At 40.4% G+C, this 23,865-nt stretch overlaps 1 protein-coding gene across 2 annotated transcripts in view; it reads left to right on the top strand.

Moving 5' to 3' along the window:
• ATP6V1H (ATPase H+ transporting V1 subunit H) overlaps positions 1-23,865 on the top strand; it is a 145,584-nt gene that overhangs the window by 107,461 nt on the left and 14,258 nt on the right. For both annotated transcript variants that reach the window (XM_003255956.4, XM_003255957.4), the window contains one exon: positions 9,624-9,737. In XM_003255956.4, the coding sequence (XP_003256004.1) occupies positions 9,624-9,737 (114 nt within the window). The remainder of the gene's footprint in view (positions 1-9,623; positions 9,738-23,865) is intronic.

Raw genomic sequence — 23,865 nt, 5'->3', positions numbered from 1 at the left:
CTAAAATAGTCTTTTTTGGCCCAAAACTGTGGCCATGCTAATTCTTTTCTATGTCCTTCCAGTGGCTTATATTTACATCATGGACCAATATAGTCATTCTTTATTCTGAAGCCTCTCACCAGCGTAACTTATTTTCTGTGCAAGCTCTGGATCCTTCTGCTTTGAGATATGTTTTTGAATTATTTTCTCCTCATTAAGACTCTGCTTTTTGAAACTTCTCAAAAAAAAAAAAAAAAAAAGGCAGTGGTTTCTCTCATGGTTATAGGGTTTTTTTTCCCCCCCAAACTTTATGGGTGTTCAGTGGATTTGCAGACCAACAATTTGAACTAAGTTTTCTAAAAGATTAATCATAATACTCAAACATTTTAAATTACATAATTCTTTCATGTCAAGTATTGGAATTATTTTGTTTTTGATCTTTTACCGGGTTATCTAGAATAGACTCCTTGAATCGTAAGAAAGGATCGCTGGGCACGGTGGCTCACGCCTGTAATCCCAGCACTTTGGGAGGCCGAGGGGGGCAGATCACGAGGTTAAGAGATCGAGACCATCCTTGGCCAACATGGTGAAACCCCGTTCTACTAAAAATAGAAAAATTAGCTGGGCCTGGTGGCACGTGCCTTTAGTCCCAGCTACTTGGGAGGCTGAGGCAGGAGAATTGCTTGCACCCAGAAGGCGGAGGTTGCAGTGAGCTGAGATCGTGCCACTGCATTCCAGCCTGGCAACAGAGCAAGACTCCATCTCAAAAAAAAGAAAAAAAGGAAAGTATCTATACTCAGTTTCTTTTCTTACGCTTTATTGCTACTGAATTAGAAAATGCTAAGTTACTACTATCATTTGGCAGGAATGGCTACAAGAGTTAGAAGCTTGGCCTGAGAGTTTGGGGATATTCAGGTTATATGTGGATTTCTCACAGAAGTCCAGCTCAGCACTTCATCAGACACTCAGTTGACCAGCCCATTCAAACAAAAGCAAGAAAATAGAGTGTTGCCTCTTGTGAGATATCAGGAGAAGGATTTCCAGCCTACTTGTTGGTCGCATTCAGTAATGTAAAAGCATTTCTTTATATTCAAAAGTTGCAGCTTTTGGATATGGTTTTTTACTATAGCCCTCATTAATTTTTTTTCCTTATGAATAAAAATAAAACTTCAACACTTGGAAAAATTCACACACTTTGTGGTAATCCATTTTCACCACGGGTCAGTTATCTTAAAAAATAATTGTGGTATCTCAAATTTGAGGTTGATATTTGGAACTTAAATGATAGGTTTAACCTAGTCAAGATAGCAACTTTTGCTAAGATATGCCACTTAAAGTCACTTAAGGTGATAGAAATGATCTTTATTGGCTGGGCACAGGGGCTCACACCTGTAATCCCAGCACTTTGGGAGGCCAAGGCGGGCAGATCACGAGGTCAAGAGTTCAAGAACAACCTGACCAATATGGTGAAACCCTGTCTCTACTAAAAATACAAAAATTAGCCAAGCATGGTGGCATGAGCCTGTAGTCCCAGCTATTTGGGAGGCTGAGGCAGGAGAATCGCTTGAACCCAGGAGGCGGAGGTTGCAATGAGCCTGTGTTGCGCCACTGTACTCTAGTCTGGGTGACACAGCGAGACTCTGTCTCAAGAAAAAAAAAAAGAAATTATCTTTATTGGCATTATCAGTAAAAGTGCTGTCTCCTGCATTATATTCTGGTAAAGCTAACAGTGACCATTTTCTATTACCTCAGTAAAAATAATGCCAGTGAAGAAGTTGAGTTTCAAGTTCTTATTTTAAAAAGTGGTGCACTTCTGATTGGAAAAGCAGTTTTATATTCCCTATTCTTCCTTCAAACAGCTTCTCATGTGCTTCTAATGTCATATTCGCACTTTGGACTATTTCAACAATAACATGGTGAATAGGCACATCTTGGACTTCCAATTCAGTTAGTACAGCCTCTTTATCCACATAGCCGTAACTCTGCTGCACATAGCTAGTCCTTTGTCAGTGCCAAGTTCAGAAAACTGCTTCCAGTCCAGATCATGCAAGAGTTAGAAACTTGTCCAGAGTTTGAGATATTCAGATTATATGTGGACTTGTCATAGAAGTCTACCTCAGCACTTCATCAGACATATTTTTTCATGTTTACGCAGTACATATATGGATAGTTACTTAGCAACACGGACACCAATGCAGAGTCATGCAGTGGGTAAGTGCCCAGACTAAACTCACCTGCTTGGTTTTCAGATCCCATCTCGGCCACCTAGTAACTGTGAGATTGGGCAAGTCCCTTTACCTCTCTGTGCCTTGGTTTCCTCCTCTGTGAATGTGAAGAGTGAGTGAGTTAATACTCATCGATAATAATAATGTAAAACACTTAAGAGTCATGCTTGCTACATAGTAAGCACTCTTTAGGTGTTTGTTGAAGCAAGTAAATCAGTAGATTGTTCAATTGTCAAAATGTCTGCTACTTCAAGCAATAGCAGTTGTTCTTCTACACTCTTTTTGTTATCATGGGATTTTTCACATTAAATTTTGCTTCACTAAGAACATGTTTGTCATTAACTTCGTGGTGGACTTTTTTGTTTTTACAAGTTTCTCAGGAATGAAGTGTCAGAATGTTGTCTGTTGCAGAGTTTTGTCCTTTTCTCCATCTCCATCTCCATCAAACAGTAACCTTTGTCAGTTGACAAAATTTTATAACAAAAATATTCTGGAGACTGCAAGTAAATGTTTTGCTGGTCCACTGATACATTTTTAGATACAGTAAGCCCTCACTTAACATCGTCCATAGATTCTTGGAAACTGAGACTTTAAGTGACAGCAGGTCCTCGAATAATGTCCTTTGCTTGTTTTATTTCGTTTTGCTTGAAGTCAGTTTCCAAGAACCTATTGATGTTAAGTAAGGATTTAATGTACTGAATATCACATTTCCTTTCCATCCTTTTCTTTGATCACTATCAGGTTTTTCTCAGTGTGCAGGTTTACATCTACTTTTTAACGTGGAGCCCTTTTCACTCTTGTTTTACATGTGTGTTATTTTCATGACTGCTTTTGTAGTTTTAAGAAACACTTTTGATCCAATTACTTGTTTTCATAAGTTTGGGTGGAGAGCATAACATGACAGTTAATTGCCCACCAGTTGCAAATTTAATACTTGTCCTCAATAAGTGCAATAACACAAAAATAAAACGAATTTACCTTATCAACTGTACTGGCCAGTTGAGTTCTTTTAATGGACTTGTAACCTTTAATATGGTAACATGATTCTGAGAATTAAACACAATTTAGCATTAATCTTACTTTTCAAAAATACATGATGTACAGGAATAAAACTGTTCCACTGCTTTTTCTTCAGGAGGCACACCACCTGTGGCCCCTGATAGAAGTCCAGAAATCACACCCTGATGATTAATGCCCGACACTCATCCTTAGGGAATGTGCCCCCTTTGCATATATGACTTAATAGCACAAGTCTGGTATAATGAATCTTGTTCTAATAATTAAAACATTGTGACAATATCAAAGCTCTATCAAATTCTCTTACATGGCTTGTACAGCTACACTTTTTTTTTTTTTTAAAGGAGTCTGGCATCTAAACCACCTTCCTATATTCCAGGAATTCCCCATTTTACAAGGCATGTAATCCCTCCCATTATAGAAATTTAAAAATGCCACAAATTCACTTTGCTCTTCTCCCTTACATTTAGCCACCTGCCCATGGCCTAAAAGCTCAGTTATACGCCAATGTAGCTACCCCAGACCTCCAGCAGGAATGAGAGATTGGGGGGAAGCGGGGATAGCCAGCTCCATGAGGAGGAGAAGAGGTGGCAGCTTTGGGTAGCTGGATGTGAACAAAGTAAGCTGCGGGGTCAAGAGCTGAACTGAAACAGCACCCTCACTGAACTACTTGATTTTGATGGTGATTCAGCCTGGCCAGCCCTCAAGTACAATTGTCCAGTCTTCCAAGCCATATGCAGTTACCTTTCAATAAATTATTTTGCTGGAGAATTATCAGGCAGGGTAAAGTTTTTGTTACTTGTAACTAAACATATTGACTGATATAAGAGATTCTTCTCTGTTTAATCTGACAAACTGTACTGCCTTTGAATCTAAATACAAATGTCCAATTTTCTGTGCTCCCCACAGGATTCTGAGTATATTAATGCTTCCATTATGTAACACTTTTCAGTCTGTACAATGATAATGTGATGATGTCTCTTTATCTCACTAGACTGTGAACTTCTCAAAAGAGCCACCTGTATCTGACTAGACATAGTGTTCACCACACAGTAGGGCATAATACTTGCTGAGGGAAAGAGCTACCAAAAGAATCATGTTTGTTCTGTTAAAATACAGACTTTTTTATCTGGTAAATATCTCTATTCCTTTGTTCAAAGCCTAGCACAGCACGTGTAAATACAAATTAAATTGTTTTGATAGTGGCACAAACCTTTTATTGACCAAACTGGATTAATTTTTCTATTTGAACTTATAGTCATCATGAAAAGTAACGAACTCTCATTATAGAAAACTTGAAAAATACAGAAAAGAATAAAGAAGAAAAAGCAGCACCCTTAATACTACAAAGTATGAGATAAAAATGATTTTTTAGTTTTTTCCCCATGCATATATAGTATGCAATTTTTTCTTCTGAAACTGTGATATGTGACATCTCCTATTTTATCTCCTGCATTTCCTCATTTATCATGGGTATTTTCCATCTACAGAGTTTTAAAAATATGGTTTAATGCTATGTGTAGGTACACATGCTCTAGTTTACTCAAATCTTACTACTGGGCATGCAATTAGTTTCCAAATTTTCATTATTAAGAAAACAGAATTAACATCTGTGTGAACATTTCTGGTTATTTGCTGGCCCCTTCAAATAGATTTAATGAAATGATATAAGTACTTTTGAGATTTTAATAAAAATTATTGAATATAAACTAATTCAGACTCCCCCTGGCAGTATATAGGAATACCATTTTCACCACCTTTTCAGCAGCACTGAATACTATCATTCTCTTTAACCTCTTTACGGCATCTGGTGCTTTTAATTTATATTTTGATCAGTTACATGATCTGTAGGAATATTTGTTGAGTCTTGCCCCATGGAGCTTACCTTTTACTGAAACCTTTGCTGTCTCTCCCACCACTTTTTTTTTTTTTTTTTTTTTGAGATGGAGTCTCACTCTGTTGCCCAGGCTGGAGTGCAATGGCATGATCTTGGCTCACTGCAACCTCCACCTCCTCAGTTCAAGCGATTCTCCTGCCTCAGCCTCCTGAGTAGCTGGGATTACAGGCGCCCACCACCACACCCAGCTAATTTTTAGTAGAGACAGGGTTTTACCATGTTGGTCAGGCTGGTCTCAAACTCCTGACCTCAGGTGATCCACCCACCTTGGCCTCCCAAAGTGCTGGGATTACAGGCATGAGCCACCACGCCTGGCCTCTCCCACCACTTCTGTGCTTAGAAAGAGCTTTCTTGGCTGGACGCAGTGGCTCACACCTGTAATCTCAGCACTTTGGGAGACTGAGGCAGGGGGAATCACGAGGTCAGGAGTTTGAGACAAGCCTGGCCAGTATGGTGGAACCCTGTCTCTACTGAAAAAATACAAAAAATTAGCCGGGCATGGTGGCGTGCACCTGTAATCCCAGCTACTCCAGAGGCTTGGGCAGGAGAATTGCTTGAACCTGGGAGGCAGAGGTTGCAGTGAGCTGAGATCATGCCACTGTACTGCAGCCTGGGCGATGGAGTGAGACTCCATCTCATAAAAAGAAAAAAAAAGGCCAAAAAAAAAAAAAAAAGAGCTTTCTGTTTCTTCCTCCTTTAGTCAGGTAAGTAAAAAAATAAAAAAGAGTGAGAAGAGTGAGCTTCTTCACTTAGAAATCTGATAAATATTCTCCAAAGTTATCTTTTTATTTTTAAAAATGGTAATGACCTTCCTAATTAAGGAAACCAAAATAGGCGTGGTTTCTGTGCTCATTCAATTTATAACTCTAGAGGGTATATTGCTACACAGATTGAAAAATATTGACTTTCATATAAGTAGCATTGTGAAACTTAACGATTTTTAGCAATATGAGTGGAATCATAATATGTTATAGTGTGATATCATTTTATTAGCTTCTAAACAGCCATGTTTAGAATACTAAACAATAGAATTTCTTATGAGGATATTTTATGTAAACTCATCTGAATTATTTATATTAAGATAGAAAAAGACCTTTAGAACAAACAAAAATAGTTCTGTATGTTTTAGAATATTTAAAAGTTTACTCTCAAATTACATTTTTTGGTTTCATCAGCTGCTGCATTCTTTAAATGTATGTACTAGTGCTGAACTTGTTAATCATATTTCAGAATATTCCAAGTTCTTAAAGCTTTAACATGCTATTGACTCAACTTGTTTTGAAATATGGTTAGCAAGATTACCCCTATTAGACAATAGCTCATAAATGAAGTACTTGACTCTAGTTCTAAAAAATCATCAAAAATCTTGTCTTTTTAATGATATTTTGTAATCTAACAGCTGGAAAGATTCTTTTCTCACCTTTTTTTCAAGCATTCATAATATTGGGCATTTGTATAATCTGAAAATAATTGGTGCTTCAATTCCATCTTGAGAAGATGGGAAATGTCTGTTTATTTCAATAGCAGTGTGAGTTTCAGTGGGGTGAGATCATCCACTTGGTATGAGACCCACTGGGTTCTGGGATGGAGAGTAATAAAATGTAGTTTACTAAATGCTTAAGAAATAAACATAATAGGGTGGGCACGGTGGCTCACGCCTGTAATCCCAGCACTTTGGGAGGCTGAGGCGGGTGGATTACCTGAGGTCAGGAGTTTGAGACCAGCCTGGCCAATGTGGTGAAACCCCGTCTCTACTAAAAATACAAAAATGAGATGGGCGTGGTGGTGAGCACCTGTAATCCCAGCTACTTGGGAGACTGAGGCAGGAGAATTGCTTGAGCCTGGAAGGCGGAGGTTGCAGTGAGCCGAAATTGTGCCACTGCATTCCAGCCTGGCTGACAAAGCAAGATTCTTGTCTCAAAAAAAAAAAAAAAAAAAAAGAAATAAACATAATAATATCAATCATTAAAAGCTTTTCAAAATTTTATTGGCTGGTGGTAATAAGGAACAAGGGTTTAGAATGTCAAAAACACTGCTTTTGCTAGGCAGTATATTTGTTGTGAGAATTACATGAGATGAAAAATATGAACATTTAGCACAGTGCCCAATGTGGGGGAAAGTGCTCACATTTGATATTACTGTAAATGGTGTGTGAGCTGTATGTTTTTAATCAGTCCTATTTTGCTCACAACACGGCAGTTTTCTGAGATTGTATTTTGATCCTCATTATTCACAGGTTCCAGAATTGTGAATTTGCCCACCTACTAAAAAGTTTATTTTCAACACCCGTGTCAATACTAGAGGCGCTTTTGTAGTTATCCATGGACATGTGTAGAGTGGTAAATAATTGGAGTCGCTAATGGACACATCCCCAGCTGTGGGGGAACAAGGCAGCGTTCTGCCATCCTGTGTTATCTCTTATGCTAGAAACAAGCGTCCTTTATGTGGTCTGTTTAGTGCCATTTTTATTTGCATTTTTGTGGGGTTTTTGTGTGCGTGTGTGGTGATTTTCCTGTTTAAAATGGCCCCCAAACCTTCTGCTGGAGTGCTGTGTAATGTTCCTAAGCACAAGAAGGGGCTGTTACGTGTCTATGGAGAAAACTCGTGTGTTAGAGAAGCTTCCTTCAGCCAGGAGCTATGGTGCTGTTGGCTGCTAGCTCAGGCCTCAGAGGCAGTCTAGAGAACAAGCAGCCTGTGACCGTGCTCTGTGAAGCTCAGTGGGGCTCCAAAGCTGACTGTGAAAGGACCTTGTCAGCTATTTTAAGGATTTGGGTCCTTTGTTGTATTTTTATTTATTTTTTTAAGAAACAGGGTCTTACCCTCTTGCTCCAGCTGGAGTGCAGTGGTGCAATCATAGCTCACTGTAACCTTGAACTGGGCTCAAGCAATCTTCCCACCTCAGCCTCTCAAGTAGCTGGTTCTACAGGTACACACCACCATGCCTGGCTAATTTTTTATTTTAATTTTTTTGTGGGGACAGCATCTCATTGTGTTGTCCAGGCTAGTATCGAACTCCTGGGCTCAAGCGGTTGTCCCAGCTTGGTCTCCCAAAGTGCTGGGATTGCAGGCATGAGCCACTGTGCCTGGCCTGGGTCCTTTTGTTAAGAGAAGTAGAAGTCACTGAATTGTTTTAAGTAGTAAAAATCATATGCAGAGTTTTGCCAAGATTCCTTTGACTACAGTGAGAATGGGAGGCAGGAGAGCAACCTGTGTCGTCATCGCTGCAGAGCTGGGCTTAGTGTCCTGCAGGGACATAGGCTTTATGTCCTTTAATCATGACAGCAACGCTGTAAAGATGTCCTCGTCTTCCCTATTTGTCAGGGAGGAATTTACCAGGTAAAGGACTTGTCTAATTAACACGTTTGATAAATGGCTGAGCTGATATATTAGATAACGTTTTAAAGTACAGTGCCTGGCCTGCAGTAAGCACTCAGTTAATGTTTGATGATAGTTACATTGTGTTCTTTTTTCCCCCCTCAGTTCAATACATTTTTTTAAACCATGCTTTAAAGAATAAAATATGAAAAGGTATGCAGATAAAAGCTTCCCTCTCACTCTGACCCCCATTTACTTATTTCTTCCTGACCCCAGAAACCTTACTGATCTGTGAGATTGTCTTAAACCAGCAAACACCGTACTGCATTAAGGTGCCACTTGTCACTGACTATATAGTAGGTGTCCTCCACTAGACAGGACTAGTGGCTGAAGAATGGACAGGGCAGTCCACACTGTTGTGTGGAAGTTGAGACTCCACAGCTCTGTCTGTAACCACACCTTTGCAAAGGAACAGAGGACCAATTTCTAGGCATGAAGAAATAGCCATTTTTCCTTTGTGTTTGTAGTAAGTGGATTTTCAGGGTGTCGGAAGTGTGGTGATAGAAAGCAGTGTCGGTTGTCAGTCATCTTGGTGCTCTCGAAGATATGAATGTTCTTCTCCATCTCACTGCCCAAGTCACATGGCATATCCCATTGTTATTAGAAAGGGGTGGATATCTTAAAATCAGTAGTCTTTTCCAGGAAATTAGCATGGGTGCTCTTTAACCCCCTGTTCCCTGCTATCTACATCTAAGCCCCTATCTTCACACAGCATGGTCACTGGTGGGCTTGATATTGATTGTATGTTGTTATGAAAATTAGATGGTGTTCAATACTGATATTAAACGAGCAAGAAATACTGATAATAAAAACGTTAATACTCAGCCACTTAGAAAACCATAATCTAAAATACTAGTGCCTGGGTGGTATCTAGGCAGATCATACGTTTCTGGATTAGAGATGAGAAATGAGAACAACTGTTGGATTTATCATTAGGAATTCAAAAAAGAAAGTATTTGAATACTGTAAATCTGTGGTTCAGGGAAAATGATGTAAAAAAAAGACACATTTGGTTTATTTACATACATCGTTACTTTCCTTTTTAGCGTGTTGGTATCTGAGCTGCCTGCTTACAAACTGTGAATTTGAGAGTAATTGCATCTTCCTCACCACGTCTCTCCCGTTTGCAGGGTCATCGAGCAGCTCGGTGGGAAGCAGCTGGTCATGAACCACATGCATCATGAAGACCAGCAGGTCCGCTATAACGCTCTGCTGGCCGTACAGAAGCTCATGGTGCACAACTGGTATGCGACAGCTTTTTGCTCACACTTGTACATTAGTCTGCAAACTCTCACTTGCCATTCTAAAAGTTCTTATGTAAATGCTTCGAATGATCATTTTTAAAATCAGTGATTTTGATTCAAAATTTAGAAATATATTTTAGTAATTCAGAGCAATGACACATTAGTTTTATAAAGATGGACTGCACTAAAGGTCTCAAGGAGTGTATATTCAAAGTAATAATTTCAAAAATGACTCCAGAAGTAACTAAAAGGACCCTGTGACATAAGTCAGTCAGTCCTTTCTGGAGCTGAATGCAGTTGGACTACTGATTCTTTAGAGATGCCACAATTTTGCAAGGCTTAAACTATTCAGCATATGGTAAACTGAGTGAATTTTACCAGTTCACATAAAAACACTAAAAGCTGATGCATCAACTCAGATTCAGCTCTCACATTTCATTCACTATAGTTTTTGCTTTTGAAGCAACTAAAGTTGTGCTTCTTTGTTGCCTTTTTTTATTTTTAAAATAAAAATTAGTAACTTTTTTGTACTCACTTAAAACAAGATCAATTGAAGAGTAACTACTTAGACATGGTGAGCCCTTTGTGTACATAATAGAAGAAATGAAGATTCCCCTTGGCATAGCTGCTTTTAGCTGTAGGTTGGGTGTTCAGTGCCTTCAATACTATCCTAAACAGTTCAAATGCCTCTCCATTTCCCAGCCTCTGGAAGGATGCTCTGTTTTTTTGTTAAGGCATCAGGAACAAATATACATTGCTTGTAACTGACAGTAATGCTACCAGCACTTCCAAAGGACAGGATTAATGATGCACTAGCATGGGTGCGTTTGAAGATGCAGGCAAATACAGTGTAGGAGAATATCCAGGAGTGCTGCTGTGGTATCATGTGTTAAATGTTATGTTCCTGCCACTTAACACTTTTATCATAAATAATGACATTTATGTAAATTCTTACAACTGCCTTTTGAGCGCTAGCTTTGTACCCTGATAAGTGTACAAATTTGTACCCTGATAAGTTAAATGATGTTAGGTATGATGAAAGTGGGTGCAACTTTACATAGGATGATTAGAGAAAGCCTCCCGGAGTAGGCCACATAGCTAAGTTGACAATAATGATAAGGAACCAGCCATACAGCTCTATTACTGGGGTGAATAAACATTTTAGGTAGAGGGAATGAGAGGTGAAAAGGCCGTGGTGAAGTACTAACGAACTTGGCTTGTTTAAAGCAATGTACAGGGAATTATGTGGTTGTGACACTCAGGGGTGGAGGTGCTACTGGCACCTAGTGGATAGAGACCTGGAATGCTGGTAATATCCTGTTACACAGACAGTCCCCAGAATTAAAGAAGTATATGTGAGTGCCGATGTTGGGAAACTCTGATATGAAGGACGGTCAAGGGCAAACTCTGACATGAAGGATGGTACGAGGGGAAAAACGTGGTTCAGGAGAGGTAGGCAGAGACCTGATCGTGTAGGGCCTTGTAGGCTATAATTTGACTCCTGTAAGATGAGTTGAAAACCATTGCAAGGATATTAAATAGGGGAATGACAAGATGTGGTTTATGTTTCGAAAGGGTCACTTTGGCTACTCCCTGGAGAACGGATTGTGCAAGGGTAAGTGAGAAAGCATGAAGAGCATTCGAGCTGGTTCTCATGGTAGTCTGGGGCTGAGGTAGTTGGTGGCTTGGCCTAGATGATAAACATTGAGATAAGAAGTAGATGGACTTGGGGTAGATTCAGAGCTAGTGCGGACAGCACTTGATGGGCTGAAAATGTTTTTACTTTTTTCCATAACTTCAGTGCAAGAAGAATGGGATCAAAACAGAAGGTGAAAACCCTAGAATGGTTTTTATCAGTTTAGCAGGAGGAAAAACTTCAGGTCTGTCAGTAAAACATAGGATACACCACTGGATTTCTCTCCGTACTTCACTTCAACCCAGGCTAGATTTTCCAACATAAATCAATTATTTAGTAATTTCATATCTTATGGTTTGTTTATATCTCTTTCAGGAATTTAATTTAAAGGATGTTGGCATTTAATAGAATTTCAGGCCGTTGCAACCAATGAGCTTATAGTTGCCAGATGTTTTTCTAAAGTTTCTGTGAAAGTCAAAGTTTTATTTTTCCACTGTGTTGAAATTAGGGCTATTGAAATACAGTTATTATTTTATTAGCTTATTTCTGTTGAAGTCTTTCTTGTTGGGTTAGTGGTTTTCTTGTTTTAAAAAATGTATATTCCTAATATGAAAGGCAAGATGTGTGTGAAATAGGATGTTGACCTTTTCCCTTTGCCAGTGGAGGAAATTTTTTAGTTGAGAATTTTTGTTGTTCAGATGATCATGTATTGAAGATGAAATTTTTAAAATTTGACTTTTTTCTTGAATTTAGGAACTTGGTGTAGTCTCATAGTACATTTCTCCGTGTGTGATTATAAGAGGAAGAGTATTCTGTCTTTACAGGGAAATACTGGTTTATTCGCTCTTTATGAGAGAGTATTCTTTTTTCCTCTGTCTTTCTAATTATATGGCGAACTTTTTAGATTTTAATGTTTTAACTATGATTATCTCCTTTGCATTTAATGGAGAAGCTTAGTGTTAGTATTTTCCCACACTTCCTTCATAGAGAAATTTTTGTATGAAGGAAGATTAAAATTCACCTGTGATCGCTGTATTTGATTGTGACTTATAAATTTCTGTGGCTCCCTGTGCCAGACAATGAAAGTTTCTCAAGTAATAACAATTTATTACAATACCAGTTTAATATGAGACTAAATAGAATACCATTTGGAAAGTAATCTTTTGCAAAGTATATCCCCAAATGTAAAAGAGGTTTGGATCGATACCTTTTTTCAGGTAACCTAGTTGTCTCTACTAAACTCATACCTGCCTAAAATAGGGGCTTTTTAACCTAAAATATGTTACTGGTGTTCTAAAGAATCTTATAAATTTCTCTAAATTGTTTTCTTTTGTACCAAGTGAAAACTTGAAAATACAGTGGAGTTTTTCTTTTAGCACTGGCTCAATTTAAATGGAAATGAGTTATTATAAATGGTGTATTTTAGCCCTCCATAGTGAAATAATTATTTGAACATAATTAAAATGCAAGCACAGATGAAAGCATGAAGGTCTGCATGACAGGCAGCAGCAGCAGCACTTTGCCTGCATCCCTGGGTTTTTCTGCCCTAAAGGATTTTTAGGTTTTTGATATTGCATTGTTCCTGAAGTTTTTGTTTATCAGATTCAATTGTAACTTTGGATACAATACAATTAACATTTATTACTTTCTGCCATGAATTTAAAAAATTTTAAGTATAATTTCAAAATTACATTTTAAGTGTAATTTATGTTACTTATGAAATCATGGAACTAGGTCAGATACGGATTTTGATTTTGATTCTGTTATAAGGAGTTAAATATTAAGTTTCTTGATAATGTAGAGATACATTTGAGTTTATATCATATGGAGTATAGAGTTATATAATGGGAAAATACTTATTTAATTATTTTATGATTGATTTCAAAACTGTATCCTTGAATTGTAGGTGTTAGAATACCAGCGTTTCTCCCCTTCCACATCACATCTGTATTTCTGTGGAACAGTGGATTATAAATAACCCTGACTGAGAGCGGGTGAGGAGCGGTGGAGGAGGAATAGAGTTGCCGGGGAGGGAGGGGACAGCGGCACCCACTGGGCGCCCTCAGCTGGGAGGCCTGAGCAGGCCAGTCCTACTCATGGGCCTCCGCAGCTCTCATCTTTTTGTGCCCACCATGGCATTCCTGGTGCGCCCTTTGTTCTTTTGTGCAGTGCTGGATTTTTATATTCATAAATTTGGCAGAATATATAAACAGTGACAACTTAAGAGAACTTGTGTATATACACTTAATTCATCCATTTAACATCATAAGATGTCATCGTTTTTCTCCTATGGAATGATTTTAAATGTAATCAGCCTCTAATGCAGAAGCAACGATATGTGCATATGGACAGCTCAGGACTTCAGGAAAGAAATGTTGACTTTTGTAGGTAGAGGATCTCATGCAGAATTTTCTGTTTTTGTCTCTAGATTCTTGTTCAGCCCTTTCTTAAGCAGCATGATAAGTTATAAGAGTGTTACCATCTCGATTTTTTATGCTTAGGTAAATTAATATAACAGAAAAACTCACCAGGCCAAGGGTATGGATGATACTACCTTGTTCTCTGGTGTTTCTGTCTGCTTTGCATATTTTAGTTATTCTGTAAGTGCAGAGCCATAAATACAGTGATTAAAATAGTTACTTATGAACTAAAAAAAAAACCTCTCATGTGTTTTAGCTAACTTTTAAGATAATAATCAAGTTACCAAAACATTCCACATGATTTTTAATAAACATAAAATTTCTAGATTTAACATTTTCCAGAATTAATTTCTAATTTCTAAATTAATTTCTAGATTCTCTTTCTGGGTCTCTGGAATTTTCTAGGTACCTGAAATTTTCTGGGTACCTGGTCTCTTTCTGGGTACCTGGAATTTTCCACATTATTATGACATTTTTAGTGGAGGGACATTTGAAAATGTCTTTAATGTCATATGTTTTGTGTATTTGAAAAAAACAAATATAACTGGATTTTTAAAAATATGAAAACCAATTCCAGGTAAACAGGAATTTTTTTACAGCTGTTATCTCACTATCAACTGGTAATTCAGCCTACCAATCGAAGGTTGCTGCTTCTTTGCAAGTTAGAAATGTTTCCTAAGACTGTATTAACTTTAACTTTTCTGGACACTATGCACCACTGAATTACAGTTGATTTGGAAATGCCAGCATAACATAAATCTCAGACTGTTGCAAAGTATCAACCTAAATAAACATTCAGAAGAGTTGGAAAATAAGCATTTTGACAGTAAAGAAAACCCCTGATGGATAATGTAGTCTGTGGACTTTATAATTAAACATAAAATCAATTACAGGTTTCACACATAGGTGCACATGACTAAGTGTGGGGATCTGTGGATCTAGTTCATGTTTTGGTTTTGTTTGCTTACGATTGGCTTTGTAGACAAACAGGTACCTAAAGTGGGATTTAAAGGATCAATAAAGCATAGATGAAAGAAAAGGTTGGTCTAGTAAGGAGAGGTAGAGAAAAATGAATTAACTTGCTTTGGTTTTCATTGCTTTCTCTTCCTTCTGTGGGTGGGGCAGTTACATTTGTGATCACTTGGCATATTTCATTTCATGGGCTTTGTGTGTGTGTGCATGCACGCTTTTTTTTTTCTTTTGAGGCAGCCTCGCACTGTCACCTGGGCTGGAGTGCAGTGGCGTGATCTTGGCTCACTGCAACTTCCACCTCCCGGGTTCAGGCGGTTCTCCTGCCTCAGCCTCCCAAGTAGGTGGGATTACAAGTGCCCACCACCACACCCATCTAATTTTTTAGATTTTTAGTAGAGATGGCACATCTTTTAAATCCAATAAACCTCAATAGAGTGGTTGGCAGAGTATACTAAAAATTTAATTAAGATTAAGCAAACTTTATATTCACTCTCTAAGAGATTTAAGTTTTTGAATTCTTTTCTCAGTTTCCCTTTATGTATGTCACCCAGACGTTAAGTCTTGATGGGGGAAAAATGTTTCATAGCTAATGGAAATGAATTGACAGGTTTTTGTCACTAGTAAAAACCTGAGGAATTGACCAAAAAGAGGAGGAGGATTATCAGCCTATTGTCTTAAGAAAGGTACCTTTTGATGTAAATATTCTTTAATTGAATTTCTATTCCATTTAAATTTTAAAAGAATTGTGCAGCAGTGCAGCAGTTACATTTTTAAATCTAAATCCTCTTAGATGAATTAGATGAAGTTTATCATCTGTTTTTACTTATATTTTAAAAAAGGAATTCAGCATAAAGGTGCCAAAGTGTTAGTACAGGGCCAGAGGTTCTCCCACCACACTGTATCAGATCTGTACCGCATCCTCCTAGAGGCACCTCTCACACTGGTAGGAGCTGTGCTCTTCTTGCCTTATTTCCTTAAGGGCTAGGCATTTAGAAGCCTGAAATGAAAGCAGTCTCTTGGATAACAGTTTTTCCTGCCTTGCTAAATATCCCAGAAATGTATTTTGAGAAAACATTTCAGTGTCTGGTTTGAACACTGTGCTGTTCCATTTGTATCCAGCTCTTTTCTCAGTTAAGAGAGTTATGGGAGTGTTTACTTTTATCTCTGTAATTGTCTTTAATTGCAGACAGGAATACTTGTTAGAAAATTCAATTTGTGCTAAGTAGAGAAATACAAAGTAGAAATAAAGGCATAGCACACAGTTTCAGTGCACTGTCGTAGCAGGACGAGCCGCAGACAAAACCTCTTAGCTACCAGGTTAAAGAAGGAAGTGGCTTTATTTGGCTGGGAGCTTTGGCAGACTTGTGTCCCAAAAACCGAGCTCCCTGAGAGAGAAATGCCTGCCCTTTTAAGGGCTTACAGCTCTAAGGGGGTCCATGTGAAAGGGTCATGATCAATTGAACAAGCAAGGGGTATGTGGCTGGGGCTGCATGCATCAGTAATCAAGACAGAACAGAACAGAAAGTTTCACAGTGCTTCCTTATACAATGCCTGGAATTGATAGATAATACAAGCGGTTACGTCAGGGGTTGATTTTTAACTACCAGATCAGGCCTGGGGTGTGGCGCTGGGCTGACTATTGATTTCATTTTTGCCTTTCTTTAACTTTTACTTCCTCTTTCTTTTTCTGAGATATGAGACAATAAGAGAGGTGGTCTCCTTCCTTATTCCCCCCTGTGAGAATCTCACTTATTAGTGGGAGTTCTCATTCTCATTTTCACTGCTTAGGTCTTCCTGCAAGACAGATTGATAATGATTCATGTAATACATTTGTGCCAAGGTTTTCTGATGAACTAAGGTAGCAACAAAACTTTTTATTATTTGAAGGAGCAAGGGTAATACACAGGGGAGCAGCAAGCAAGTTCTTATTACTAGCAATACACTTACAATGAGGGTTTTAAATTCTCCTATAGCTGGAAACTATTTTTTAAAGACTTAGGATTAAACTTGTGCCAAAGCCGTACAGGCACATGTGCCAACTTTGTCATGTCTCTGACTATATTTTCGACTACTTGCCCTTGATCATCTATGTGCAGACAGCAATTGGTTAGGTTGAATTTTCCACAGATTTCTCCTTCAGCTGCTAGTAAACAGTCTAGGGCCAATCTATTCTGATAGATGGCATTTTTCATTTGGGTTTCTTGCTGGGCTAAAACGGTCAAAGCTCTGCCAGTTTTATTAGTGATTATTTCAAAGATGGCCTGCAACTGTATGATTTGATTGAGCATGTAGATGGGGGTTTGGCTTTTAATAATGGAAGTTTTTAAGAGCTAGACGCTTGAACTTGTGGGCGTCTGTTTGGGGAAAGAGTTAGTCAGAGTAAAGTTATTTTGAGGCATTAACTTTTTTGCTTCCTAAGGCCATTGGTCTCCTATGTTAGTCTTTCCACAAACATAACATGGCCTAGGCTGCCGGCAATGTTTTTGGCTAAGGGAGGAGGCTCTGGTAACTTTTGGTTTATATGCTTAAAGAATGACTTAAAGACTTGGAAATGTGGCTGGGCCAGACGGGTCTGGGTTCTTTGACTAAGTAGTATGTGTACAGTGGGGACACTTTTATATAGGTGCTAGCAAGGACAAAAGAGGTCCTTACCTGGGAAAAAGATGGAGTACAGTGACAGGGCAATAGTAAAACAGTATACAAGAATACTACTAGTCCTAAAATTTCTAACTATATTACTTGTTCGATGAGTTCTCAAGCTTCGGCCATGCGTAGACTAGTCAGCTTCTGGTGTGTGACTAGAGCAGGGCTTGTTGTTTCCTCAGCAGCAACTCAGTCTTGTCTTAGGATTAGCTGGGTTGGATGATCTGAGTCCTACTGGCTGGTTCACTTGTCCTGAGATGCCGGTGTTAGCCGACTGTGGTGGATCCAAGACACAACACCTGCAACTTTAACAGCAGTGGGGGTGGACAAGATTACAGTATAGGGCCTATCTTATATGGATCCTAGAGAAATTAGATTTTACTTTTTAACCAAAACAGAGTTGCCAGATTTAAAGGAGTGTCAGGCTTATAGGCATTTTTATATACTTAATTATGAACACTTTGTATGGCTATTCCTAACACCTGCATTTGCTTTTTTTAAGGTTAATTCCCCTAGTTCCTGGAGGTTACTTTTAATTTGGGGGACTTATGATTTGCGGGGTGGCCGACTGAACAAAATCTTATAGGGCAAATACCTAGTTTGTTTGGTGGGGGTGCACCTGGCTTGGAGGAGGACCATAGGCAAAAACTTGATTTTATTTTAAATGAATTTCCTGGCAGTATTTCTTCAGTAGCTGCTTGAGTGTCCAGTTTATGTATTTTACCTTTTTCTGAACTTTGTGGCCTGTAGGCAGCATGTAGTTTTCATGTGATCTTTAATACCTTTGCTATTTTCTGTGCCAAGTCAGCTACAGATGCCAGCCCGTTATCTGAGGTGATTTGTAAGGGCGGTCCAAATCTAGGAATAAGATCACGGAGAAGCACACGGGTTACTTTATGAGCTTTTTCAGTTTGTATTGGATAAGCCTCCACCCACCCGGAGTAGGTACACACAAGAACTAGTAAATACTTGTTACCTCCACATTTTGGCATTTCTGTGAAGTCCACCTGGAGATCTTCAAAGGGGGCGTTTCCATAAGCTAGTATGCCGGGCAGAACGGCTGGACCTTGCCTCGCATTGCGCTGCTGGCAGGTAATACATTGCTATGCCACTGTTTTGGCAAGGGCTGATAAATGTGAGATGTAGAATAACTGGCCTAACAACTTTTTAAGTGACTCTTGGCCTAGGTGGGTGGTCTCATGCACAGCCAGTACAACTGTGGCTTCTTGCAGTTGTGGCACAGCTATCCTTTTATCTGGTAACCGGATCTATCCATCTTCTATTATTTGTCCTCCTTCTGACTGGAAAAAGTCCTTTTGTTTCTTTAGAATAAGTAGGTACAAGGTCAGGTGCTTGAGGGAGAAAGGGGGCTGTGACTGACGCCCGGTAGCAGGTGATTGCAGCTTTCCGAGCCTCTGAGTCAGCCCAGGAGTTCCCTAAAGCAACTGTAGTGGAAGCTCGCTGGTGTCCCCTGCAGTGCATGACTGCCACCTTTTGGGGCCTCTACACTGCTTCTAATAGTTGCAAGATTTCTTGCTGATGTTTTATGTCTTTTCCTCCGGAGTTTAACAAGCTTTTTCCTTGTATAATGCCCCATGTACTTGGAGGGTTAAGAAGGCATACCGAGAGTCAGTGTAGATGTTCACAGTCTTACCTACACTTAGTTCTAAAGCCTGAATTAAAGCAATGAGTTCATCCTTCTGGGCTGAAGTACCCTGGGACAGTGACTGGGCTTCAATGACAGTATCCGGGGTTACCACTCAATATCCCGCACATTTTTCTCCTTGTGGGTTGATGAAGCTGCTCTCATCCACATACAGCTCCCAGTCCACTGATGCCTAAGGCTGGTCCCAGAGGTCAGGTCTGCTAGAGTAAACTGAGTCTAGCACCTCTACACAGTTATGCTCGATAGAGCTTTCTGATACTGAAAGCAAGGTGATGGGGTTCAGGGTGTTACAAACTTCATTGGTTATGTGGGGGTTTTCACAGAGCAAGCCTTGGTACTTGGTTAGTCTAGCATTCGTTAGCCAATGATGTCCTTTGGTATTCATTAAAGTCACCACAGCATTGGGGGGCTTTTATGTTCAGGTTTTGCCCAAGAGTCAGTTTATCTGCTTTTTGTTCTAGCAGGGCAGTTGCTGTTAAGGCCCTCAAACATGGGGGGCAACCTTTAGAAACCCCGTCTAGTTATTTAGAGAGGTAGGCCACCAGCCTCAGCCAGGGCCCCACGGTCTGGGTCAAAACCTCAACTGCCATTTTTTCTCTCTCTGACGCATATAGTGTAAATGGCTGTCAGGTCAGGCAGACCCAGGGCTAGGGCTGACATGAGTTTCTCTTTTAACTCACAGAAGGCTTGCTGCTATTGAGACCCCTGTTCAAAAGGTTCCTGGTCGCCTCCCTTTGTGACTTGGTACAGAGGTTTGGCCAGTACTGCCAAGTTTGGGATCCATAACCTGCAGAACCCCACAGTTCCTAAGAATTCTCTCACCTGCCTTCTGGTCTTAGGCTCCGGTAGGTTGCAAATGACCTGCTTTCTTTCTGATCCTAGGCTGTGCTCCCCCTGTTGGATGGTAAATCCTAGGTAGTGTACCTGCTGTCTGCAGATCTGAGCTTTCTTTTTGGACACCTTATACCCACAGTCCTCCAGGTGCCGGAACAGGCCATCTGTTCCTTTGGTGCACCCGACTGTTGTGGGGTGTCCCAGCAGGAGGTCGTTGACACACTGGAGCAACACACAGCCGAGGTCTCTGGCAGGAAACTTTTGCAAGTCTTGAGCCAGGGCCTCCCGAAGATAGTGGGGGAGTTCTTGAACCTTTGGGGAAGCCAGGTCCAAGTGTACTGAGTGGTGACACCTGACCCTGGATCTTCCCACTGGAAAGCAAACAATTTCTGGCTCTCAGGAGCTAGTCTGATGCTAAAGAAAGCGTCCTTCAAGTCCAGGCGGGTGAACCAGCTGTCCTCAGTACATGAGCAGCTGGCGGCAGTCAGCCTAAGTAGGGTTATGAGTCTGGATAATAGTTTAGAGCAAATTAATTAAGGCTTGAGGCTTTTTAGTGTAAGATGGGGTATTCTTTCAATTGAGGAGATCAGCAGAGGTGAAGGGTTGATACACAAAGGCACACTTTTATACCATATGCCCGTCCTTGTCTACCCCAGTATATCGCTGCTCCGTCAGGGGCATTTGCATAGCTCGAGCACGGCCAGATTTGAGACTGCCCGCTTGACTATCTTGACTTCCTTCCCTGGCCTCTCCAGGCTCTGATCCTCCCCTTCGAGGTGAGACCTGGGGCGTGTTAGCTCCTGAACCTGGTTCCTGGGGGCGCTGTTGGCCTCGGTAAAGCGGGGGTAGGCTTGGACATATGGAGGGAGAATTTCTGTTACCTCTGGCGGCTCCTGCAAAACTGGTTTCTCTTGTTGTTTTTGGGATTTCTTCTTTTAATTCTGTGTCTGCTGGCGAAGCTGCTCTTTTACTTTTTTTTTTTTTTTGCAATAAGCTGTTAAACAGGGCTGGATCTATGCTGGTTTTGTCTGTATTATGTTTAACTATGAGTCAATATAAAGGAATTTGGTCTGGGTACACTGGCTGCCCTCCGACCCCGTCACCACCTGAAATACATGGCCAATTGTTCCCTGTCCGTAGTTCTTTCTGTTGGTCATCCATCACCAAAGGAGGGCAATTCTAATTTACATTCACAGAGAGTTCTCAACCTGTGGGGGTTTAAATTAACTCCATAATCCCCTGCAAAACCTTTTTTAAGGTTCTGTAACATGCACTTTAATAGAGTAAGTTTTGGATGTTTTGATGACTTTTTTCTTTTTTTTTTATATATGTATATTTTTTAACATAGTTCCTAGTGGAGTGGGCTTACTTTCTGTCTAACTTATTTTTTATTTTTATTTTTTGAGACAAAACAACACTCACACTACAAGAAGGAAAGGGTAAAAGGTCACTCACTTGTCTAATTCACACTAAAGTGCTGATAAATGCACACCTGTTCATCAAGCAGTTCAAGCCAAGTCAGAATCAAACCCAAAACCAAAGTGCCAGTAAAGGCACACTGTGGGTGATCAGGCCACGCTTCCACTTAAATGGAGTGGGCAAGTTCCTAAGACCAGTCTTACCATATTCCAGATGTCCAGCTCCAAGCATCAGTTCCTTCCCAGTGTTCAGCCACTGTGTTGATCCTCCGCGGGGGACTGCCGTGCACCGCGCTGATGAGGTGTTTCACCGGGACAAATGCCTACCCCGGAGCGCTCTCAGGATCTGCATCACTCAAGCTGGCTGGAGTCCCCCCTAGGGATGCTCCAGAGGGCAGGCCTAAGCCACCTAAGGGACTACCTCTACCATCTGTTAATTACCTCTCTTCCTGGTCAGGGAACCAAGAAATGTAGCAGGATGAGCTGCAGACAAAACCTCTCTCACACCAGGTTAAAGAAGGAAGTGGCTTTATTCGGCCGGGAGCTTCAGCAGACTTGCGTCCCAAAACCGAGCTCCCCGAGAGAGAAATGCCTGCCCTTTTAAGGGCTTACAGCTCTAAGGGGGTCCATGTGAAAGGGTCGTGATCAATTGAGCAAGCATGGGGTATGTGGCTGGGGCTGCATGCATCGGTAATCAAGACAGAACAGAACAGAACAGAAAGTTTCACAATGCTTCCTTATACAATGCCTGGGATCTATAGATAATACAGCGGTTAGGTCAGGGGTTGATTTTTAACTACCAGACCAGGCCTGGGGTGTGGCGCCAGGCTGTCTGACTGTTGATCTCATTTTTGCCTTTCTTTAGCTTTTACTTCCTCTTTCTTTTTCTGAGATATGAGACAGTAAGAGAGGTGGTCTCCTTCCTTATCGTGAGAGCTGTGACAGAAGTGTATGTAGGTGTCACAGGAGCTTGGGAACAGGCGGATCAGGCAGTGCTAGAGGTGTTAAGGGTTAAGGAGTGAGTTGGTGGGGATGTGGCTGGGGTACCAGGAAGACTTCAGGCAAAGGTGCCCTGTGAGCACGCAGTGTGTAGGGAGTCACAGCAGTGTTGTCAGAAGTGGAACTGGGATTCTAGCAGTAGCGGAACTAACACCAGAAGGCATCCTTTGAAGTCACGTGAAGGCTTAATAAAATTACAGTCACCTGAATGTTAATTTTTACTTCTTTTTGGATTTTTATTTTAATAAGTAAGGGGTTTATCTTTCTCATGTCACGTGGACTGTGGATGTCAGTGAGTCCAGAGCCCAACAAAATAATGAAAGAGCCAGAGTCCTTCACCCTACTGCTCCCCTCCCCACAGTATCACGCTGCCGTCCTCCTGGTTGAGGTGGAAAAGGGAAGAGTGGAAAGAAAAAATTGTTCTCATGAGTCTTTGAGTTTTTTAATTGGAAAGAATTTTAACTACTGAAAAGCTGCTTTCATCTGTAGTCACCAGCTTTGGCATTATGCTGCATTTGTATGTGTTCTCTTTCTCTTTCTTTCTGAGCTGCTTGAGAATAAGTGGCAGACATTATGACCCTGCAGCCCTGAATACGTGGGCACGATCTCCTCAGAAGTAGGATGTTCTCTTACGTAACTGAGGTCCATTGATGCAGTATATAGTGCGTACTCAGACTCATGGTTTTGGTAAAATTGATTCTTAAATGATAATCTAAAAAAACTTTGCAATATTTTAATAAATTCAAGAAGCTATAACTTAAGAAATAATGTAAATGATCTAATTATAGAAACAAGTTAGCCACTAGAAGATCCATCAGAACAAAACAGTAATGTAATTGATACTGCTAATGAGAATACCTTAGTTGAACTAAGTCTAAACATGTTTTTCTTGTTCTTCTCCAAGAACAGTTTGTTTACAAGAAACAAATACCTACCGAAGTTAGCTTAAATATAAGGAGACATGTGACAAGGATATCAGGTGGCTCACAGAATCTAAGTTAAGTCACACAGTCCACTGAAACTGGAGACCAGAAAGCTGGCGGGAAGCGAGGCAGGCAGCAGTGTTTTCCACCTCCCATTCTCGCATGGTTTCTACATTCATAGCCAGGCTGCTCACTTCTTCTCTGTAGACTGCTTTTCCTGCCCAAGACCCTGTCATGATTACTCTAGAGGCGCAGGCTGAGCTGTGTCATCATGATGTTCTAGCTCAGCTTTCCACATCAGCTGGCATGGTTTGGGTGTGCCCTTCCAAATTCCTGGGTGCAGGAAGCTTCCTTGCTTCCTGCCTGGCCTGTGCATTGGCTGGTTGTCTCTACTTTACCTGCTGAGTGAAGCCAGAGTGGGAGGATGACCTGGACTAGTACAGTGCCTGAGGTCCATTCCTCAGAGGACTTTGAAGGACTTCCACAGAGCTGCGGCTGGACTTTCTGCGCTGTCTGCAGGGCAGTTCTCCTGGTGGCCTTGGACAGACCCAATTCTGTCTCCTTTCTCACTTGTAGTTTACAAGAGTAACTGTAGATATGCTGGGAATGTAATATCC

The sequence above is a fragment of the Nomascus leucogenys genome, chromosome 16 (genome assembly GCF_006542625.1).
Source record: "Nomascus leucogenys isolate Asia chromosome 16, Asia_NLE_v1, whole genome shotgun sequence".
In the NCBI taxonomy this organism is placed as follows: Eukaryota; Metazoa; Chordata; class Mammalia; order Primates; family Hylobatidae; genus Nomascus; species Nomascus leucogenys.
The sequence above is the reverse complement of the archived record's forward strand: the minus strand, read 5'-3'. Positions and strand labels throughout refer to the sequence as shown.